Genomic DNA, 24,243 nt, shown 5'->3' with positions numbered 1-24,243 from the left:
GCTGAAGCAGGCTGTTCACGTGAAAATAGAGAAATCTGTGGCCCATGCAATTTAAAAAATAAAAATAAAAAATTGTTTGAACTTGGACAGTCTCCAGCAGGAAGCGTCTGTGATGCTCGGCCATGTCAGTCAAAATGTCATTTGGTTTATCTAGACTGTCAAGGGGTGTGAAAACTCCGGGCGTAGATAAAATCAGTTTCACTGATGGCTTTGATAACGCCCTGCCAGAGTGACTTATATCAACACCCAGTGAAAGCCTCACACGCACATTTTACGACCGGCACTTAGCAGTTTATCACCAGACCTGTTTAGACTTTATTGGTTTTGAAAGCTTGACACACCTCTGAACTGTTTCCAAACAGCGAAGCTTCATAACGGGTTTCTTTCTAAAAATGTGAGACGCGTCATGACGAAAGACACAAATTCATCTCGTAACAAACGTCCTGATGTTGGAACCATTGGACAGACGACACCCAAAGAAAAAGAAGCTTTCAAACTTTTTAATGAGACAAAACCAATAAATTACAGAAAATCTGGATAAATAAATATTTAAGTATGAATTACCTTCATTTTCTTAAACAGCTGAAAGAAAACAGGCTCAGGAGAAAACAATATAAGAATGAACTGAACATTGACAGATGAGATGAATCCTGAAAACAGGAGAAACAGTGGATGGATCTTTAGTGCAAGATGTTCAGATATTTTTTACGCTGTAAAAAAAAAGAAAAAAAAAAGGGACCCCATACAAACAGGTTTCTGGACAGTACTGAACAAAAGTTTCAGAAAGAACACTTTCCTCATGCAAAACATTTGATTTGATCCAGATTTACTCTACAGCCAAATTACTACGAGGGACTATTTGAGAGGATTACTCGCACAGCAAGTCATATTTTAAGGTCAAATCTTTTCACATAATGAGGCGTTTTGTCACTTTATCCTGAAACTGTTTGCAAAGTATTGTTTCATCACGCGGCAGAAGTTCAAACCTCCACAGAGGTTGGAGGAGGTGGAGGCATTTTGACCTGCTTGAGAGTCTGATCGGTCCTGAAGAGTATGAAGGAGTCAAAACAGCCTCAGAAATTCTTCTGTTTGACGCCGAACAAGAACTCCTGTCTCATCCTGTTTGGACATCTTCACACGTCAAACTGAGAAACTCTTCCTTTCAAACAGCAGCGTTCACACTTAAAGAAGTGAAGCAGTCGCTTGTTTTAATAAACCAAACCTGTCAAATGTGAACTTCTCCTTCGAGAAATGCAGCTGGGATTCATTAAAACAATCCATCATTTAAACTTCTTTTGCAGAATGTGGCGTTCAGCTGCTGACAACACTTCCTGCTTTCTCCATTTAAATGTTTTACCGTCGCTTTAACAGAGAAGGACTCAAAAGTCTCTCTGACACACTTCAGCAGATCTCCAGGAATCTCAAGAAAACCAGGTCCAAGTGTCCCTCCAGCAGACCTGCGCTTCACGCTTCCAGGTTCATGTCCAGTCCTACAGCCCCTTCAAGGAGGAGACCTTCTTCTTCCGAGCCGCCAGCATCTCGTAGAACGGGTCTTTGCTGATGGCCGCTCTGCGGGCGGAGGAGACGGAGGTGAGATTTTGGCCTGATGGTGTGAATCGCAAAGTGGCGCCGTCACTCACTTGATGCTGTTGATCCATTCGTCCTTCTCCTCAGCGGTGGGGGCGGAGATCCTGTAGAACGTGTGGTTCCCTTCCACGACGCGGCCGTCCGCCTCCGTCTTGCAGGCTTTGATCACCTGATCTTTGTGGTTGGGGATGAAGAGCTCGAAGCAGTTCTGGGAGGCGGGAGAACAGACGAGATGAGTCGGGAGGTTTGAAACACCAACACATTTTGATTTACTTCACATACGTTCAAACATTTCAAGCCTTTTGTACATTTTTTAGCTCATTAAAATTGTGTTTATGGCTCAGATGGGTTCATTTTTCACTCGTGTGAATCTGATCAGTATATTTCAACAGAAAAACTTCCTACAAACTGATGTATTGACACTTTTGTCCAGTGGGGGGCACTGGTGAGCCTGATTTGGTCAAACTAGGAGCTTCAGTCTCCTTTCTCATCACATCTCCAGGTGGAAACACCTGCTTGTTGGGCTGAGAACACGAAACATCTCCAGTGACACTTCATATTTTATCTTTTGACTAAAATCTGCATCATTCAGCAGCCGAGACCATTTGATTCAAAGCAGAAACAATAAGTAGATATTTATTATTAAGAAATTAGATTATTAGATGTAGCCTAGTGTATTGAATCCTATTTGTGACTGTTTGTAGTTTTTTCCCTTAACACAACCAATAGAGAAAGATGAGCCGTTCACCGGTTTCTTAGAGTCCTCCACTTCTCGGATGCTCAGATTTTCCAGTGGAATAATCCCTCTGGGCTCCTTGTCCTTGTAAGCAGAGGCAGGAAATAAATTACAGAGTCTGACCTCTAAGTATACCTTCTGCAGGCATGCATGCAACATTTAGCAAATACATCTTCCTTACGGTGGTGTATTCAAAGTAGTAGAGGCAGTTATCTGTGAGGATGAACCAGCGCCTCTTCCAGGTCTTCACTCGTCCCCCTGAGGACAGATCACAGGTGAGCCGCGGCCTCGGGAAAACTCAGTAAAACTTGGGACGGCCACAAATCAGCACAACACAGATCAGCAGGTTAAATCAACCTGTCTGCAGAAGCCGAGGTTAAAACGTGGCGGGTCAGCAGCCAGCGGTTAGAAGCAGATGTGAAACTGGAATGTCTTTCACATCAGGGAACAGCAGCGAACACACAGAGGGTGAATTCAGATATAAAATGAATGATGTGGCTTTTTTTCAACGGCGCTGAACGGACACAGCCAGAGGCAGGTCAGAGGTCAAGTTTGGGGGGGGGGGGGGGGGGCAGCAGCTTACAAGCAGTGCATTCATCAGGTGGGGAGTTTAGGGATACATACCTCCTGGAGTCAAAAACATGAAACACAAAAACAAAAAGGAAGTCAACAACAGAAGAAAACATGTTGAAGGTGTTATTACAGAGCAGTTCCACCAGGGGGCAGTCTGTGAAAAGTGACTGATCATTGTGAGGATCCAAACAGTGAACAATTGCTTGAGCCAGAATTGCTATCACAATCAACATACAGTCATTACAGTGTGACTTTACTTGCTATCTTGTTGATATATGGCGACATGATGTTCATGAGCTGTGATGATTGTCTGGTGGACTACCCCCGAGCCACCAGCCTCCCACACGTCTGCTCCATGTGAGCTCACATACCGAGTTTGAGCAGCCAGCCTTCTCTGTCGGGGTTGAAGAAGGTGTGTGTGAGGTCGTTCCCGTCATCCTCCGGGATTTTAAAGGGCTCGTTCTTGATGCTGTCGTACAGGTTCTACAGAGTTTGAGAACACGGAGTGAATCGTCTTCACTCACAACGCAGCACTGATCGGGCTCCTGTGTGATTTGAGGAGGTGAACTCGTCTCACCCTGAGCAGGTCCTCCGGCAGGTCTCCTCCATCATTGATCCCTCGGTTCATCGCCGTGAATCTCTGAACGGACGGTTTGTCCTTCACGTTGGGGTTGTGTAGGCTGGTGTTCAGCATTATCACGGCAAACGACAGCACGTAGCAGGTGTCTGAAGACAGAAAGAGTCGATGGACTTAAGTTATCCATCCATCACAGAGACGCACACCAAACTCCAACGCATGCTCCGAGCCGAGAAGTCAGGCTTGGTTGCGAGGCCGGAGTGCTGACCACTGCACCGCCACGCAGCACAACCAGTTCATCGGCGTCATTTGAACCCCGGTCGGCGTACCTGTGCTCTGGAACACTCCGGGGTTGCAGTGGCAGTACCGCTGGGCGAACGCCTCCATCATGCGGTCGATCTTCTGAGCCTCGCCGGGCAGCCTGAAGCTCCACAGGAACTGCCTGAGGGCCTGGACCAGGTTCAGGTCGGTGAACTCGTGCAGCTCCAGGAAGGCGTGCAGGACCTCGATGTTGAAGTCATCTCTGCACAACATCACACACACACACACACACACACACACACACACACACACACACACACACACACACACACACACACACACACACACACACACACACACACACACACACACACACACACACACACACACACACACACACACACACAGTAAACAGAAGGAAAACAAAAAGAGGATTGAGATGTGAATTCTGCTCAGTTTAACTTAAAGCTGCAAGTAACACCAATCAATATTTTAGAAAATCTGATTATATGTACGCAGGATACGACTCCACTTGGTTGAACTTGAGAGAAAAGATTTCACCTTTCACACATGTATTTTTACAGAAACATTGTTTTTTTATTTAAACCCTTTTATTCCAGTTTTCCGCCATACATCCTGGGAATTATAACTGTATCAAGGAAACTCAAGCAACTTCCAAAAAGCAGAGAAAGAGAGATTTACAAGCCATTACAGTGGCCTCCAAGACTTCCTAAGCACAGTCGTCCAATCAGAGACAAGATTCATACATGTCTCACACACTAACGTGAACTCCTGAAACTAATGTAATATTCACTCACAATCTTTCCAAAGAAAGGTGAATATCACTCGTCAAGCATTTCAGCCAGTTCGAAAAGGAAACAGTCACATTAGAAAATCTAGAAATTAAAACGCAATATCTAAACTTTTCTTCTGTCTTTGCAGTGGGGTGATAATTGTTTTTCTACAAAGGGCTGAGGGGGCGGGGCATCGTGAGTATCACTTGCCTCTCCCCCAGGTAGTCTCCGATGGCCGTCTTGTTGAGCCCCTCTCCCTTGTAGAGAAACTGGGCGATGTCGTCGCTGGTGTTTTTCAGCAGCGAGCTGTCGATGAGGAAGCGAATCCCCTGAAGGATAAAGTCAGCAAACATCACCCACACTGAGCGTCACACCAACAACACTGACGTACTCCTACACAATCAGACCAGGTAAACACATTTGTATGTTGTTTTATTATATATTTCTCATTTTACAGGCTACTTGAGTGAACGACACGTCGTGACACGTGTTTATTTACCTTTGTAGGATCCATATTAAACTTTTTTCGGCCCATGGCCATCTGTTTATTCCGCTGCATACTTTTCCTGGACAAATGAAAAACAACAACACAAATACACCAACAACATTAAATCATCATTTAAAAACTTTCATTTCAGCCTTTCGATTTTATTTTTTTTTTTTTAAATATCATCTTCGAGGCTTCGAGGACACACTGGGGAAAATTTAGAACACAAGGTCCACTCAGTGAATATCTTTTAATTGTAAGCTGAATAAGGCTCTCTCTTGTCTAATGTTTCATTGTTCAAAATATAATACAGATTAATCAGTAATGCAAACAATCCCAGCAGAATCTTCTCTGAGTGCCAAGCAGGTTTACGTGTTCATTTCACTGAATGCAGCTCCACTAAAAACAAACCCTGAGTTCAGTGTCGCTGCCTACGCACACACACACAAACATGTTAGTTGAGAGAGACGTCACCTCTCTTCAGTAAGGCCCAGGTTTTCAATCTCACAGGTCACCTCCGCTATCTCATCCTTCAGCCGCTGAGACGACAAGATGAGGAAGAAGCGGGACAATGGAGGAAAAACAAGGAAAAAAAAAAAGTATTACTTTTGTGCACAGACGCTGAAAATGAACAGTAAAGCAAAAGTCCACATGTGATGTTGGTGTGATATGTGACCTTTCATACAACCCTCTGGAAATGCTTTGATCTCTGTCCAGATGAGTCACGCCTGTTTTTTCTGTTCCAGCTGCTCCTTGCTGACCACCACCTCCAGATACACACTTCTCACTCCACGATGACCCGATAAAACCCTAAAGGATCGCACATGATCCACTCTCTCTGCAGGAGTTACAAGCAACAGCCGTCCTCTGCAGAAAATCCTCTCTGGGACCCGTAGCACCTGTTCCGGGGTCTGAACCCACCACTGCACTCCCTCCCTCCCTCCCTCCCTCCCTCCCTCCCTCCCCTGTGCTGACCCAGATTTAGCAGCCCGCTCTCCCCTCGGCAGCCTCTCCGGCCTGCCGAAGTGTCACACCGGTTTGGGAGACGGGAGCATGCAGGATCAAAGAATCTGACTGGCTTAGCGGAGCGGCAGAGGTTATGGGAGGGAAGAAACCGCGGAGGGGAAACAGATGGAGAAAGACTGAGCCCAGCAGAAAAGATAATGGACCGAGATAATTATAGAGGATGGACACGAGTGGACGAGGCCTCAGATTAGAGCTGCATTCAACTCTGTGAGGGGGAGCACAAGTGTGAAAATGGAGCTACCTTCACAGGAAGGTAAATAAGATTCCTCCGTGTGTGTTTCCATGGTTACAACCCTCCATAAACCCGACCGCGTCCTCTGTCTCCATTACTGGGAATATTTCATGGCTCATTACCCAACAGCCCCTGGGGGCAGGACGGGGCCGGGCTTAGAGGGGAGAAACGGTGAAAGAGTCGACCTCGGTAATAAACTCCATCAATCAGTTCTCGCGGCGTTGCTGCCCGGAGGCCCCGTATTGCTTTGTGTTGTTCACGTCCACCTCACAGCCCGAGGACAACAGACGGGGTTCAAACACCGTGTTATAGCAACCAGAGACGCTTCGTTCAGCTTGTTTATTTAAGATGAAGACGTCAAGATAATCACATTTTAGGCTCTCAGTTTAATGTGCTGGATGCACAAGGTGGGAAAATCCTCGGTCTGCTCCCCCTGCTGCTAAATGACTTTTCCTCAAGCGGTGAGGATTTAAATTCATCTTCCCTTACAAGTGATTAAAGTTACTTCACCAGCAGACCAGACAGAAAGAAATCAAATAGCAAAAGGTGTTGGAAAAACGCACTCGTCAGGAGAGAAATTCACCGGAATAGTTTTTAACTCCTGTCTTTGTCTTTATTATATATAGATTTTTTTTTTTTTACATTAGATTAATTTCATACATATTCATTCTATATCATTATGTATTTCTGTGTAACTGTGTATTGCCGCCGCTCAGTAAAAGGACACACCTTATCCTGAATGTTTAAAGATTAAAGTTTTGGTAAATGATAAACAAACACTGGGTTTTACCCAACAGGATCAGGTAGGCCCGTGGCAGTAGAGCCAGATATAACGTCTTCTCAGAGGCTATTCTTAGTAAATATTTGTCAAAGTAAATATTTGCGGAAATTTGAGTCTGTTAAATGTGGGTACCCTGAGGACGTGTATTAGGTTAGTGAATGTTGTGTACATTGGAAGGCCTGCGTCAGTACTTTACACCGACTGCATCATAAACCCAGATGTAGCTTTTTGTGGGACTGTTGTGGCTTTCCACCACGTAACCAACAGGGGAATTAGCTGACAAACAGCTAAAATGAATATAGGAATCTATTAAAAAATAATAATAATTCATACTTTGATTTCAGAAAATTCTCATATGAATTTTTTATTTTTTTTTAATTAATCTATCATGATTACAGGGTTCGATCCGCCCCATCTCCAACCAAACAAAATTATCCAAATAGTTGACACAGACAACCTTTTTAATTTATTTAAGGGTGTATGGGGGTGGGGGGGCTGAACTGGGGGTTAACCCATCCCCTCCAGGCATCCAGACAGAGAGAGCTAAAAGCCTCTCGCACATATATATATATGAGAGTGCACAACCCACACAAAGAGGATCATCTGTCTTACGCGTGTACAGTAACGCTCCGGTGGTTATTTGCCCCCCACGCACGCACGCACACACACACACGCGCACACACACACACACACACACACACACACACATCCCGAGGCACACTGGTCTAGACGTGAAGGTCCAAATCGTCTCAAGGGCACAGAAGAAAGAAATACAACGTGGCGCTGGAACAATGAGGGAAAAGATCAAAGCAAATTCTTGCTAGTCTCTGGCCTGAAATAATCCAAACAAGTTGGTGAAGAAAAAAAAAAGTAATGCCGGGGAATCCAGACAACCACATGGTTCACAGTCAGGACAGAAAAAGCCTCCCGTTCAGAGCTGCCCGGTTCAAAGTGGATTCTGTCCTCGAGAGGAGTGAAAACAAGACGAGACAGAAGTAAAGTGGGAGATTGTATGAGCAGGGTGGAAAGGGTGGAAATGAGCACAGCTGACAATAATGTGAGTTAGGAGGCCAAAAACAAACCTGAGAACCACATTTGTATGATTTCAGAGGTTTCGTCGATGTAACTTTAATATGTTAATATCTTTTCGGACATCATGAAATATGACTGATTTAATTTTCTCATTTTAACTATGAACATTATAAAGACTTAATTTAAAAAAAAAAGATTGAAATATTTCAGTGAAAATATAATAAATTTGAAAAGTGTCACAGATTGAATGAAATATACAGACACTGATATGAGAAGATGTAATTTGGGGGACGTCTTTGTTTATTCACGGTAACGTGGGCCTTTATACATGCCCCACTTCCACATTTTCCACGATAAGTGTCAAGTTGGGACGAGCGTCACCAGCCTGTGGCGTGATATTTAATGTGTTCTCACTTGTATGTCCTGCAGCAGGTCTTGTTTTCGGCGGCGGATGCTCTCCAGCTCCTGTCGCTCCTCCGGACTGAGGTCATCGGGCACTGAGGTCAGAAGGACAGACAGCACTCAGAGATCAAATCATATCTCCTGCTACAACAGAAACACTGCACATGCACACAGACAGACGCACACACAAATAGAGAGTCCCTGAGACTTGAGAGTCCCTCTGCTGCGGGTCACTATGGCAACACAATCTTTAATCCATCCAGTTACTCCCTCAAAGGCTTTTGCCTAAAACAGATGTATGAAATGTGAGGACCACGGCTTGGAACACGAACAAAAAGTGAGAAGGAACAACAGTAAAAAGAAATATCCTTATTGGGTTTATTTTAAAAGTTAAATAATATCAGACTCATTTTGTACAAATCAAAGCAGACTTCATTGTTCCTCTGCTGTAGTTTTAGTGATACGCGTCCATTTCCCTGTCAGTAATGTCAACTTCATGATAAAGAAAAGAAAAAAAAAACCCGTGGGCGTACCATTCTGAGAGACTTAACTCTTCTGGAGAGAAGAATGAGACATAACTAGATGTAGTCAGCTGTCATAGAGTCCTTAAAACTGATTATACATTGTTTTTATATTTAACAAGTTGTGGTAAACAATGTGTTGCAGTTTGGAAACTAGGAAGGCAGTAACAAATAACTTCATGAGGCAGAATATTCCATCACAATGCATAATGAAAATCCACAAAGTTTAAAGACAGAACTGAAAGACGTGTGAGACGTGAGCCTCATTTACACGACAACGTTTCAAGTGAAAACGCATCGTTTTATTTGTTTTCGTTTAAAAAGAGTTTCGCGTTTACCATTACGCTATAAGCATTAACGATGGCGAGTACAAGGACATCTGGACAGACGACGAGGTTGGATTGCTATTACAGGTGACTCTTATCACTAAAACTACCGAGTCCCAGGAGAAGGTGGACTGGGAAGTCACAGGAAAATGAAGAGTAGGTTTATTGCTGGGATTGTAAAATGATCATTTACACCAACATTTACAGGAAGTAAATGTCAACTAAAAAAAACTGGTAAATCCTATCAGACCCCTTGTCAAGTGTCGTCTTCTTCTTCTTCAACTGTACAGGAGCACCATGTGTGTCCCCTGATAGAAAAGAAATTCATATGCTCACAGACTGTCGGGGAATGATAAGGCACGGCAGGGAGGCAAATGCTCATCGGGCGTTAACTGACATGTGGCTTTTACTTTAGAAAACTTTGCTAACAAATTCTTTAACATGAGGAATAATTTTTTTGTTTCAGCTTATCAGCACATCATGTTTACGGATGACATCGCACCTCTGCCTTCACTTCAAAATGCATTTTCTCTTTTGGCCACCACATAATGAAGTTTCTGCTCTGCTATTATTAGCAATTTTTTCTGTTGTTGCTCTGACCGGTGGAAAAAAAAAAAAGAAAGGAGGAAGAACGAGAGCAATTGACGCCGAGTAAGGAGCAGTTTTGAAAGGACACGGTCCAGCTGTGATTAGAAAAGGATGTTTGTGTAAACGGGCAACCTTTTGAAAATGATTTCCTATTACATGTAAACAGCAGAAACAATGAAAACGATGTAGTTAGCATGCCAGGCCACGAGTTGGCGCTGTTGGTTGTTTTTGTAATGAAACGAGAGCAGAAGAAATATTTACCACAGCACATGTGCTTCTGCACATATGCACCACGCAGCGTTTCAGAAAAATTCTGTTGTCCTCCGATTCCCTACCATTGTCGTGTAAACGGACCCCTCCAACGCAACGGAAGTTTCCCGTTTTCATGTAAACGGGGCTTGAATTAATCTCCTGAAAGTCAGACAACAACTTAAAAAGTCATTGGAATATGGAACAGGTGAGAATCATTAAAAATAGTATGTTAGAACAAACATACCACAGACCCAGACCACATGTTGGATAAAGGGGTATAGAAGATGGTACAGTAGGGTTTTTAGGGGTCTGTTCCAAGCTGGAGAATCCTAAAGTCTTTGTAGGATCGTAACACAAATGTAAGAATTTATAAATGACTAAAGTTTAGTTTTTGATGGGAACGACAATTAAATAGTGCATACACCCAGAGAGCGATGCACAGACTCATCAGTTCCTCACCCACAGAGAGGAGTAAGTAGGCCAGATTGTCTGTTATTATAAACTAGAAGACAAGTATAACGCAGTATTGTGAGCAGCGAAACTGGCACCGGACTCACTTCCTCTCTCTACAGGCTCGTTAAGAGAGGAAATAAGCGCAACATTATTAACACCTATCGAATATCTCATCTCTTTTACTGAAGCAAACAAGAAGCACACATATTCTGACATAAATAACAGCACACTTATTTTAAAGCAGCTGCTCCACATTGTCTGCAGGTCATCTCGTGTGCGTTTGTGTTAGTGAGTAATGGGACACCTCCGAACAGCAATGACAATCAACATGTCCAGGCCCAAAGTTCTCTCTTCGTACAGCTACTTCCATTCATTACTTTGTAAGTTGTGCAACTCAACCTCCTTCTGAGGATGAAACGATGAAAGCAAAAAAACCACAAAAAAAACCCAAGTCTACGTGAATCAACCTGCAGTTGCCACATGTTCTACTTTGGTTCCTGGCTCTCATGAGGTTTCCAAGGAAGAAGTGGCAACTCACACACTCACACATACTGAGACTCCAATACAGAATATATGACGCACTGTACACCTACACATTTTCGTCATAGTCTTGAGATTCATACCAGAGAAAGTTCCCGTCTGCCGAGGTCTCTGTAGAACCAGTGTCGCTGTTTTACTCTCACTCCGATAGTATTGCAGCTCCAGGACCCACAGATCTATCCCAGAAGTTTCCAACGGCACAGAAATAAAGAAGCCTTGACCGATTTTTACAATCCCAATCCCCAATCCACGGGTCCTGTAGTCCAGCCTCCCTGCCACCCTAATCCTCAGGCATTTATCCCAGCGAGAGCAGAGGAGGCAAACAGTCCGTCAGCTAAATGACCATCAGGACAAATGTGCTTGAGTGTGTGTGTTTGTGTGTGTGAGGGGGGAAACCCTTGAGCGCCCATTCCCCCCCACCACCCACCCCCTCCTTCCGCGACTCCTTCTGTCCATCTTAACTCCTCCCTCCCTCCATTAATAAGCGGGGCATCAAAAACAGGCTCCCCCATGTGGACCCAGAGAGTAGGAAGTGTGGGAGGGGGCATTTTACCATTTGTCTTGAAAACAATACACAGTGAAGGATTAGGCAGGGTGCAGACACGAGGTTGAAAAGCTTCAGTCGGAACTCATGAATGCACTCAAAACCACATTTCAGTAAACATCAGCTCAGTAAAAAAAAAAAAAAAAAAGAGCATAATTCTGTCTCAGTTCATCACATGTGTTGAACAACATGACTCAGGACTTGAGGCAAAGACCTTTGGTTATGGCAAGAGAAAAAAAATCCCTACTTTGAGTTACAGTGTCTGGCAGTGTTCACAGGACAATAAATGTTTATTTCAGTGTTCACAAGGCCCTGATTGTCTTTCAAACTTCCCTGGCTGAGAGGATAACCAGCCCAGCAGAGTGATGGGAGTAAATCTTTTGAAGGATAGCATTCACACAGCCTTCGGGCTGGCAATAAGTAAAGAAGTAATAGCAAATTGTAAGACTGGGATATATCTTTTAAGACAATACGAATTGTGGCAAAATGTATTATTTTATGTATATTTTAGTAGTTGTGACAGATAAAAACAAAAGGAATCAGGAAAAGCAGTCCTGCGTGATAGAGCGACTCTATAAAGTCCAGATCCATCCATTTTCCATATCACTGAAACCAATTTAGGCTCACTGGAGCCAGTTGGAACAAACAACGGACAGAGACTGAGTGTGTACACACACACACACACACACACACACACACACACACACACACACACACACACACACACACACACACACACACACACACACACACACACACACACTTACAGGCAATGTATGGCCACCAATTAACCTTAAATGCAGATTTCTTTGGAGGAAACCAGAATAATTGGAGAAAATCCCAAGCCTAGACTTTAAACTAGAGACATTCTCAATGTGAGGTGAGAGGGCCAGCTCTTTCATCAGCAGTGTAAATACTGTCCCCACCTCAGATCAGAAATAAATGCAGCCAATTTGTGATGTTTTTCCTTGTCTGATTCATTGTGTAAACGTAGCCATGTATTCTAAAGAGTTGCAAGAGTCCATCCTGTATAAGCAGCTCGTGAAGTCAGAAGAAACAACCACGCAGATGTGGAGAAGTGTGTTACAATCCAGTATCATCACTACACGTCAGCTCTGGGTTCTCCCTCCTCGCAGCCTCCCCTGGGTTCCCAGTGTCCAGCTCTTTGGCCACACGTAAGGGTCCAAGTTTTTTTGAGGACAATCCATTCATTTGCAGCCTGTAAATGGGTGCATTGACTGTATTTATAGACACACCAGTTATGCACAATAAGCACAACCCCCCCAAAGAGTTCTGGCCTCAATCCACAGTAATAATAATAGATCCCTTGTGCTAGTTAATAAAGAGCACCAAAGAGCTTTAACTAATCAGACTTGTTGCGCTCGCTTTGTGGGAAGTAAAGTGAAAACAAGTCACCCTGAATAACTTATATTCACGAAACGCCAATACGAGCTCTTTTAAAACATCCACACGCGACTATCGATTGACTTACCCTGGTTGCTAGTTAACCTCCGAGCTAACCTGGTTAGCCTTTTAAACCGAGTGAGGAAACTTACCAACTCCGTCCTCCGACTTCAAAACCATCTCGGGGCCGCTGCTCAACACCGCCTCGCACGAAAAAGGTCTGAAATGATAACTTTTATATGAGTTTTGATAGGTTTAAATGAGCGTGTCTGTGTCGGTCTGTCACCGTTAGAGAAGGTAGTCGATGACTGACTGCGGAGCAGCAGCCGGTTGATGGAAGGGGGCGGGGAGGGGGCGGGGGCTTCGATTGGAACAGCCAATCAGAGAGCGACATCTGAACGTCACTCAATCCATCAATCGATGAGACACGTGAAGCTGTTTACATTGTAAAAGTAAGACTCCGGTAAAAGTCGAAAGTGGTTTTCTCAGCAACTACCCAAAGTTACTTTTTTGTTTGCACTGTTACATCACTTACATCATTATTCATTTATTCTGTGCGAGGATGTAAATGATGGCACGATTATTATCTTGTCAATATATTGTTGCTGTTGTTATGGTCTTTCATACTTTTTATTTATTGTCTGCATCCTTTTTCTGTGCTTTTATTACTGATTACCTGCTGCTAAAACAATGCACAATATTTCCCCATTGTGAGACAAATATAAGGATTATCTTATGTTATCTCATAACACTCGTAAGATTTTAACATTACAGTTTGTTTTGACAACACATTCGTGGGTACAAACATGTAAATGTACATTAGGGTTCAAAGCTCTTTTATCATGAGCCTGTGTGTCACAATATCTGGCTGTTAAAGGTTTATATCTCCGTTAATATCTGTTTTTCCTTTGAACGTTCAATTTGACTTTGTGGTTGTTTCATGTCTGTTTGCAGTATTTATTGTGTTTCTTTCTAATAGTTTTGTTTTGTTATTTTGTCTTTCCTTTTTGTCTCTAAGTTTCCTTGGAATTCATTTTTGCTGCGTTTTAGATTTCTGTCTTTCTGGTTCATTTTTGTTTATATGGTTTCTTTTGGAGCTCTTGTTGCACTTCAGCATCACTTTGTAGACCAGTATTTGACCATTTTTACAGTTGTTTGTTTCATTGGTTTCAAAACATGTCTTTGTGTCATTCATTTGTTTGTTTCTCCAGATGGTTGATTTCTTTCATTCTGGGGCTCTCTGATCCTTCAGGCTTCTGGGTTTGTGCCACTGAGCCCCGTTAATATTCTTAAATCAATAAGCCCCTGGTAAGACTACTTTAAAGACACAATCCATCCGTCTTTTATTCAACTTAGGGTCGACGGATGCTGGAGCCAAACACACAGGGACAAAGAGTCACACAGACACTCACCTACACAATCTAGAAGCCATGCAGAGTCTGAAGTACATGTTTTAAGACTGTCGGAGGAAGAAAGGAAGAAAATCTACACACACACTCAGGGACAACATGCAAACGCCACACAGCAAGGTCCCCAAACCCAACATGAACTCATCCCAGAGAGATTCCCTCTACGAGGCGAGTAGACAGAGTCTGTGCATTTGGTGCCCTAGGCAAGCTTAACTGATGGTGCTCTCTCGCTCACTATTGACATTCTCTTCCAACACTTGTTTTCTCGCTCTGGGAACTCGCCCGGACGTTTCTGCTGCTTCATTTTTCCACCGGTTTAATCCACCAGCTGACGGGCCAATCACACATCAGAAATGCCTCTCGACATTTTTTGACCGTGTGATTCTGGCGCTTCCTCGGTAGAAGCTCTTGTCTGCAGCTGTCAAGACATAATGTTTTGAGTTATTTGTGTGTGTGTGTGTGTGTGTGTGTGTGTGTGTGTGTGTGTGTGTGTGTGTGTGTGTGTGTGTTGTACTCATATTCTTTTTAATCTCCTCACTGTATAACTGATTTGTTTTACCTTTGAGGACCTCCAAACCTCTGAGCTACATCTCCACTTATCCAACTAACTTAACTTATTATTAAAAGTCAAATTTTATGTTTTGACTCTTTTCATTGAAGCTGAGTGTTCATAATCAGAGATGCATTAAAGGGGCCTCATTACAGACGTTTGAATCTGCTGCTCTGCTCGTTTTCAACCTATGTGACTAGAGCAACTTGTTTAGAGGACTTGGAAACTGTTTTGTGAAGCGTATGGATGCAGAAGATGCTGTGTGGCTCACACAAGCTGGACGTTTATGCCAAACTGCAAGTCTGCAACACGGAAAAGAACCAATTCCAGATTTGTACCGGGGATTTTCTTGCTGGAAGGGAGGATGGCTGACCACTGCTGCACCGTGTGGAGCCTCGTTCACATTTGCTTTGGGTAACTTATTAAGCCATTTGTGTGTTTTATCTGTATACCAACAAAAATCCTTTTTAGTTTTTAATGTTCCACCTGATATAAAGTCTTCTGTGAGTACAATAAGCTGAAAGGCTGTAAAGCCACTTCATGTTTTCCACATTCAAACAGGAAAAGGATACAGCACTTAAATAGACATTTAAAAAAACAACAACTTTAGAATAACAGTCTCCACCTGCGGTACAGGACACACGTACTGTATTAAACCACATGGGTGAGAAGCCTGAGGAAGCAGGTTTGATAACAGATATGCACGGCTTGTATGAGCAAAGAAAGGAAGGGAGAGGAGAGGGTGTAGGGAAGGATAGAGGAAAGGAGGGCAGAGGATTTGCAGCTGTGAGCTTGAATCAGTGCTTTATTCAGAGTTAGGACACGCCGAAAACAGGATATGTTGAGACGGGGTAAGGAAGAGCTGCTGCAGTTTAACAGTTTAAAGGCTCCTCGCACGGTTTCTTGTGAGCTGGACTGCTTCTTTTATCAAAAAGTAGTTCTGTGAGATCTGTGGATTGTCCACATTACCATTTCTGAACACAGGAAGAAACTGTCTGAGCATGAATGAAACCCAAAACTATCCATATAGGCAGACATTAATGAATAATAAAGCTTTAGACAAACCAGAATACCACCAAAAGACCCCAAAAACTTGAAAGCGATGATTTAAGAAGACGTTATTTCCTTATTGATAATAAAACAGAAATACCCAGATGGAGGCAGCTCCTCCATCTGCTTGTAAAAGTTTAATTACTTGAACAGACAGGGTGGTGGTGTGTGTTGTAAACCTTCTTTAAATCAAACAGCTCCCTCTTTAGTGTGTGTCAAGTAACGAACACACAGAACATCGTTTAATATTGCCCCTTGGGGATGAATACAGTGATTGATTGATCAAACAAGGTAAGAAATCATAGATTAACCGAGAAGCTGTAAACGATCAATCCAGACTTCTTTTAGAGCAGATGTATTGTCTATCTATCTATCTATCTATCTATCTATCTATCTATCTATCTATCTATCTATCTATCTATCTATCTATCTATCTATCTATCTATCTATCTATCTATCTATCTATCTATCTATCTATCTATCTATCTATCTATCTATCTATCTATCCATCCTTCCACTCTCTCACTTTATCAAGTTCAAGGTTGTAGAAAAACAATTTTCTTTTAGAAAAGACAAACTGGTGATATAATTAAGCATATTTATGGTAGAATGTTTTGTACTGTATTTAGTAAACACATGGGTGTGCGGTGGGAGTTTGTGTGTCCTCCCCTTGTGTGTGCGTGTAAGTCAAAAGTGTGCCAAAGTACTGTATAAGCCAAATTACATACTTGTAAATGACACCACAAACAGTTTTATCTAGTATTAAATAATACTTCCCAAATATGCAATGTTTACTGCTACAGAAAAACATCAATTAGAAAGTGACACTAACTTGTTTCTGTTTAAAAAGTGAATCCGATGTTAAAACTCGCTGCCAGATGAGGAGAAGGGACTGCGATCTGGGCGAGGAAATAATTAAATCATCATATATTATGGGAATCAGCACAATAATCTGACCGTAGCGAATATGACAGCGTAATATGAAGTAATTGTCAGAGGAAGCTACAATGAAGACTCTCGAGTACATGTTAAATGGTTTATCTGTGAAATCGCGTCAGTTCGAGAGGCCTCAAGGCTGAGCGCTCGGATATAGATAAATATAGAAAAAGGAAGAAAGTCCACACTTAAGGAAAGGGCATTGAGGAATAAAAGTGTTCAGGAAATGGAAGTAACCTTTGTGAGTGCACTGAGCTACTGTGATTGCGTAATAATGGCTTTTGAATGAGCACACTGACACGGTGTGAAGGCACCTGCACCGAGGAGGAGCAGTGGGCAGCCATGGAGATTATGTCACTCCAGCACCCACTGGAGAGGAGGATCCTGGACCAGACCGTGATGGGAGTGCGTCATGTTCTCCAATCAAGCCCACCATCACACACACACACACACACACACACACACACACACACACACACACACACACACACACACACACACACACACACACGCACGCACGCACGCACGCACGCACGCACACACGCACACACGCACACACACACACACACACACACTACAGAGCGCTCTCTGTCTTGATAACCTGCCTGAAAATCTCCACAGCAACTGAACACTGATGGCAGTCATGACCATGTGTCACACTGTCCATCACAGAGTCACAATTTATAAGAAAAAAAAAAAAAAAAAAAGCACACAGAATAATAACTTTCATGACATTTCATCCTTGAATCACTTTCATAAAGACTTTATAAAATGTTCCAACACATTCCTGATGTATAAAGGGGAGTGTGTGTGTGTGTGTGTGTGTGTGTGTGTGTGTGTGTGTGTGTGTGTGTGTGTGTGTGTGTGTGTGTGTGTGTGTGTGTGTGTGTGTGTGTGTGTGTGTGTGTGTGTGTGTGTGTGTGTGTGTGTGTGTGTGTGTGTGTGTGTGTGTGTGTGTGTGTGTGTGTGTTATGTTGAAAGCACTCACCTGTGGATGCAGCAGGTGCCCCCGGTCGCACTGTAGGACAGAGAAATGCCTGGAAGCTGGACGCACACAGCTCACTCACCGTCCCCATCACGGCTCTGTGCACTCAGGAGTTTTCAACAAAACTGTATCCTCCCCAGCATCCCTGCTCCCTCTTAAGTCGCCGTCATGCTCCACTGAAACGAGCCGTGGATTCAGCTCAATTTCTCTTGGCTTTTTTTTTTTTTTTTTGCTCTCCTCCTCGCAGCCACCAGACTCTGACGAAGAAGAAAAAAATACTCTCTCTCTCTCTCTCTCCTCTCCCTCTCTCCACCCTCCTCTCAGAGTTGACCTCACTCCTGGATTCACACGCTCCACAGGGGAACCCCCCCCCCCCCCCCCAAAAAAAAAAACTTCCACTGTATATCAGGCACCTTTAAATATTTTATACAAGTGATTAAAGTGGATTAACGCGCTCACATATGGAGCCTGTTTATAGATACACCAGCACACACCCACTGCTGTGTCACTTTGAACAGTTGTTGCAAGTATTCTTGGAAGTGATGACAAATGTGCAACACACACACACACGCACCCTCGTATCAGCCTGTTCGACACCTACACACACACACACACACACACACACACACACACACACACACACACACACACACACACACACACACACACACACACACACACACACACACACACACACACACACACACACACACACACACACACACACACACAGAGTTTAGGTTAGTCAGAGCTGAGCAAACATGCACATATCAGAGGCAGAGCACATATTAATAGATCAACGAGAGAAAGCAGTGTGTTTGTTTGAGTCCTTGTCATGTTTTTCGGGGTGTTTTTGTGCTTGTGTTTTTGACAAGTGTTTCAATATGTGGAGTTCTTGTGGCGCAGTTTGCAATCTGTCAATATTGAAGCTCACAATCAAACCAAAATAGGAAAAAAAAGCGAAGAATTCATTGTGCAGAATGACGCATTTTACCAACATTTCTTTCATATTGTGTTTTCATGTTCAGATGTTTTGTCAGTGTCTTGATATTACCCCTAAAGGCAATGTTTTTCTTTTTCTAAGAAGATGCTTTCGCAGAAAAGGGAATGTTTTCTGTTGAATACATATCCAGCGGAGACGTGAATCTGCCTGTAGTATCAACACAAATGTAGCAGCGGTGGAGTTTGCAGCCTCGATGCCAACAGGAGGCATGTGAGAGGTGGTGGTGGTAGCAGCAGCAGCAGCAGCAGCAGCAGCAGCAGCAGCAGCAGCAGCAGCAGCAGCAGCAGCAGCAGCAGCAGCAGCAGCAGCAGCAGCAGCAGCAGCAGCAGCAGCAGGCCTAATTATACTGACTTCGTACATATGTCAGATGAACAAGTGATTATAAAAATGTGTGAAGAAATGTCATCAGTTTTTGTAGCAGTGCTCACACTGGCTAAATATTAACCACATCAGCCATAATGGAGCAGCGCTGCCATTTATACAGACAACATGAAAGGATTGTGTGTCATTTGTAGATTTTTAAACCTTCGCTTATGATGTGATGCTTTTGTTTCTCTCTCTCTCTTACTTATGTAAATGTGTGTTGCTCCTCCTCTTTCTGCTCATCTCTCTGTAGTGCTGCCCTCTTTCTGGTGCTCTCGACCCCACCCACTTGAACTTTTTATGCCTCATGTGCTCATCCACGTTTCTCCCAGAGCTCCCGTTCTTGTTCTCTCCCTTCACAGAGAACGCATGGCCCGTTACAAGACCCACAGAATGACGTGGATCATATATTTATGTTTCTACTTACCTATAGGGGATGGATTCAGGTTATTTACAATCTGCTCAGCATTCCAGATGTATGCTTCTAGAGAGCTCTGCTCGTAGATCCAGGGGCCTCGTGGCCCAGTCCTGGGATCCAGCTCTCTTTTTTCCCTTCCACTATACTGTATATACATCCGCTGGGTTCTATATTCAGCAAATACAACTCCTTTCATTGCTTAGCTGATGACCTTTAGATATATTTCCCTGTGCAATGCTATAATCAGTCGTCTCTTCGGGCTCTATTACACTGCCTCAAGGATGTACAAAAAACAACAACAAAAAAACTGATAGCTTGTAAATGCAATAAACAGACCAACTCGATGGTGAAGTGATTTTTATCAGCTGAGGTTTCATATAAAGATCAAACCTTTCCTATTCTGGTCATCCTGTCTAACGACAGGATCAGTCTTCAGTTCACCGCCTGCAAGCTATATCACGTTGTCTTTAAACGCCTGCATGGTATGACACGATTCTCCTTTTGGAAGACACTCCCCCATTGAGCCATTTGAACCCAACTCTCTCTTTATTTTTATTATTAGAAGTGCGTCATTTTTGAATATGCCTTATGAATTAAACTTTGACTTGGATTATCAAACACAAAATCACCGACCGAGAAGTTGCTGCATTTTCACCCATATGGTTTAATGTTTACAGTTTAACATGATTACTTAAAAATAAGAAAAATGATGGCTTAACATTCAATATTACCTTAAGTTTTTGGCTACCGCTCTGTTTGGACAAAGAAACATACCAAAGTGTAAGATTAATCTCACTTACTTTTAAATATTGCATTTTACATGATGTCAAACACAGCATGTATTATTTAGATTGAGAAATGTTGATATTTAAAACAATAACGATATGAAAAATACAACTGCACTACAATATATGAAGTATTTGTGTCTGAATATTCCGATTTGGATAAGTAACTTTATGATTATCTGGTGACAAGGTTATTGTTTTTGATTCCTGTGAGAAGTAAACATTTGTGAAACTGTTTGACGGATGTGGTGTAGTAACTTACATAAGGTGAGTAACTTCCCAAAATGATTCTTATATTAAACAGCTGTGTTCAGGAAACGTGGACCACGATATGCTGCAGCAGATGAAGGGTGGATGGAATCTTTTTAAAGTCCTAAATGCAAAATAGTTTTGTTTGAAAATGTCAGTGCTTCCAGTCTTTATCGTCATCAAGCCGAAAAATCATCTTGTGTTTTTTCCACTTTCATCACGGCCCTGAATGAATTTCATCCTTGCAAAGAACAATGGTAGGTCCTGCCTGTTACGATGCAAAATATATTCATTCAATTCCCATTATTGTGTTTCTGTGGGTTTGTTTTTCAGTTGTGGGGGGAATCGAAACAATATCAACTTTATTGTCTGAATATACATGATTCTCAATTTGGTAAAAACAACATAAGAGGCTCTACGTAACACTCAGGTTGATTTATTCTGGCGCAAACTTGCATTTCAGAACTAAACAGGCTGAAGAGATGGAAACTTACTGACTGTGTTGGTTATAACATAATTGTGACAGCGCATCACAAACTGTCTTTAAAATGACCTCAAGATTGTTGTTTTGTCTCATTTTGCTGAATAGTAGAGGTGAAATTGATTTACTTAAAAACAGATATCACTCATAGGACCTTTATTCATTTTAGAATAGAGTGAACGTAAATGTCAAAGCTGGTTTAACCTGTTGTACTTTGATTCCTTGACTCATTTGCAATGTTCTGCAGTAAAACCTTTAGCTGTGTGACAGACTGGATTTCAAATGAAACACGCAGCATTCAAACTGCATGGTGGGTAAAAGAAATATCCTGCTTTAACAAAACAGCTAAGCAATCATCACTGAGTGGAAATTCTTCCAACATCCTGAGTGTTTTCTGTTCAGATTCTGTTCCTTCCAACTTTCGTAGACAGAATGGAGAAGAAAAAAGGAAAAAAGAAGAGGGGATTATAAGAGCAGGGAGACTGAATCCTCTTGAATTGTGCCCACACACTCATACTGACCCTCATTATGTTACAGCGGGTGAAGCACATTTTAAAAGCAATTCTGTTCCTTGGCAACCCTTTTCCTTCAGGTTGAGAATATAATGTTTTCATGAATCGATATTTGATTAGGAGGCGGCTGCTCTTTTGTTAAATCAGAATGCAGATGAAAACTATGTGTTGTATATGTGTTGCACAGCAAACCGTTATGGACCACAACTGAGCAGAAGTGCTCTGATGCAGCCTTGCACTACGCGTGCAAACTCACAACCACAAGTTGTTGACATTTGCACAGAATATTTTTTTTCTTTCTCCCTCTCACTGTCAGCTGCTGTCATGATTCACGATTGTAGCACCTCACCGCTCTGATGTAGTTCGGAATCTCCGTGCCTGAATACTTTGCATACTAATACAATTAGTGAGAATACATGTCCTTTTTATTTTTATTTTTTGTTAAGCCACACTCGCTCCTCTGTGGATTTATTGATGTGAGTTTGCTGCTCAGTTTGGCTCCATTAATCCAGGATGATATGTCTAAACCACTGCAAGGTGACTGACAGTGAGATCTGCTCCTTATGTTCATTATAAGAAGAAAATAACAAGGAATGTCTCTTATGATCACTTTTATATCATTTTTATTTTGCTATAGTTTCTGAATCTTTGTCATTGTCTTTTGACTTAGAAACGTTTCTTGGTGGTAAAGTGTTGAGCACTCTGATTCACTATCCTGAGTGGATGAACGATAAAAGCATTGACGCATTTGCTGTGTTCGTCACAAAATAATATATCATTATCATCATTAACACTCACATTAGCACTGCTTGTATTATTCCTTAGCTTTATATATTTCATTTTTATTTGAGTTTCTTGATAAAAAATTACTTTTCAGGCCTGGAAATATGAATAGAAATTCAAGAGACCCCTAAAATAATTATTCTTAATAGTCTTTTCTGTGTTTGTTTTTGCCTTTACATTTATTATGCCACTCCTATTGATTTCCTATTATTTATGTGAAGATATTTGAGCTTTGTTGGTGCTCTTTAACAGATTTTTCTCATATTCCAATATGAGGTATGTGTTAAATTGATTAATCTTCTTGCAATGTCTTCTACTGGCCACTGGGGGGCATCACAGCTATAGGAACATCTCGGAGCTGACTCGATACGCCATTGAAATGAAAAAAAAAAACTTTAACAATTTAAGAGATTATAAATGTTTCTTAATAACATTTAACATCATCTATGTTACCTCATATATGTCTTGAATAATTTTCAGCCCAGCTTTTGCCCAAAAAACCTACTGCAAAACCACAACGTTGATGTTTGTTTTAATTACTAAGTTACTTGCAAAGTAACAGATCCCAGCATCACCTGTGCATTTAATCAATATTATCCTCATTCATTGCTTCTGCTGATTCTGGTGGCTATAGTGAACTACATTCTAATAATCTAATAAAATATAAAACTTTGTGCCATTTCATTGATGATTTATAGCTCCCGGGAGCTCTCGGGACTTCCCATCTTCACAGGGGAAAGTTCCCAGTTGCATGGCATTCATGTGAGTGCTTCCTACCTGGAAATGGGAGAAATTCCGGTACATGTAACGATGCATTCAAACTCAATATTATCAGCACACTTTGCCTCTAACACATACGAAAATGTATTACTCAAGTAAATACACAAATACCATTGTATTGAGTGCTCTCACATTATTGGTAATTCTTGGAAACTTCCCACTTTCCCAGTTTGGAATTCCTTGTTGAATAGCTGTCAGATGTATCTCATAAGGAGTATATCATTAGGAAATGCCGTCTATGTATGCAATACATGTACGAAACACATGTGAATGTACAAATGACGACGTATTAAGCGACTTATTATTAGCTTCTAGGAATACTCAGGAACGTCCCATTTTCCCAGTGGGAAATTATTACAGTCAGATTTGACTTTCACATGTATTTTCTCCTCAAGGAAGTGAAACCTTTCCCAATTCTGAGTGAACATAAAAATAATATCATCAATAACTAACAAAGCTAATGAAATAAGGTTGTTCTGCTGCGAAGTTTCTTAATTACTGCGTACATCACCGAGTACATCACTTTCCCCACTTCTCATAATTCATGAAGAACACCTTCAGATCATTATTTATGACCCAGTTTATCTTGGTTTTAAATGTTTCTTGACACTCAGTGTATGGACCAGTCACAGACATGATAAAACCTTCAGCAATGTGTCACTTTTGTTTGTGTTGAGCAATCAGCAGAGGCTGCAGCAACAGGCCTCCCTCCCAACTTCACATTACCAAAGAGGTTTCTGGTGGAAAAGTACATTTATATTTTAAGGGAAGTGACAGAAGAGAGTCACGATCCGCCCAAATGAGATAAATGTACATCCTTATT

The 24,243-nt window shown here is 42.1% G+C and overlaps 1 protein-coding gene across 2 annotated transcripts; it reads right to left on the bottom strand.

The window, feature by feature from the left end:
• Window positions 1-485: 485 nt before the first annotated feature.
• Window positions 486-18,137, bottom strand: LOC308106474 (cytohesin-1-like; the record flags this gene model as incomplete). 2 transcript variants are annotated; one of them, XM_080458243.1, is made up of 12 exons in its annotated part: window positions 486-1,569; window positions 1,641-1,795; window positions 2,336-2,407; window positions 2,505-2,581; window positions 3,268-3,379; window positions 3,474-3,622; window positions 3,803-3,996; window positions 4,739-4,857; window positions 5,028-5,094; window positions 5,490-5,554; window positions 8,501-8,583; window positions 18,050-18,137. In XM_080458243.1, the coding sequence occupies 12 exons, from the start codon at window positions 18,135-18,137 to the stop codon at window positions 1,491-1,493; spliced, it is 1,260 nt and encodes a 419-aa protein (XP_080314369.1). In that variant the 3' UTR covers window positions 486-1,490. The 2 variants fall into 2 exon arrangements, with proteins under 2 accessions (XP_080314369.1, XP_080314370.1); XM_080458244.1 differs by lacking the exon at window positions 18,050-18,137 and adding an exon at window positions 13,269-13,426.
• Between the last annotated feature and the right edge of the window lie 6,106 nt (window positions 18,138-24,243).

Source organism: Lipophrys pholis (genome assembly GCF_963383615.2).
Source record: "Lipophrys pholis genome assembly, chromosome: 1".
Lineage (NCBI taxonomy): Eukaryota > Metazoa > Chordata > Actinopteri > Blenniiformes > Blenniidae > Lipophrys > Lipophrys pholis.
This window is presented reverse-complemented; position numbering and strand designations above follow the sequence as displayed.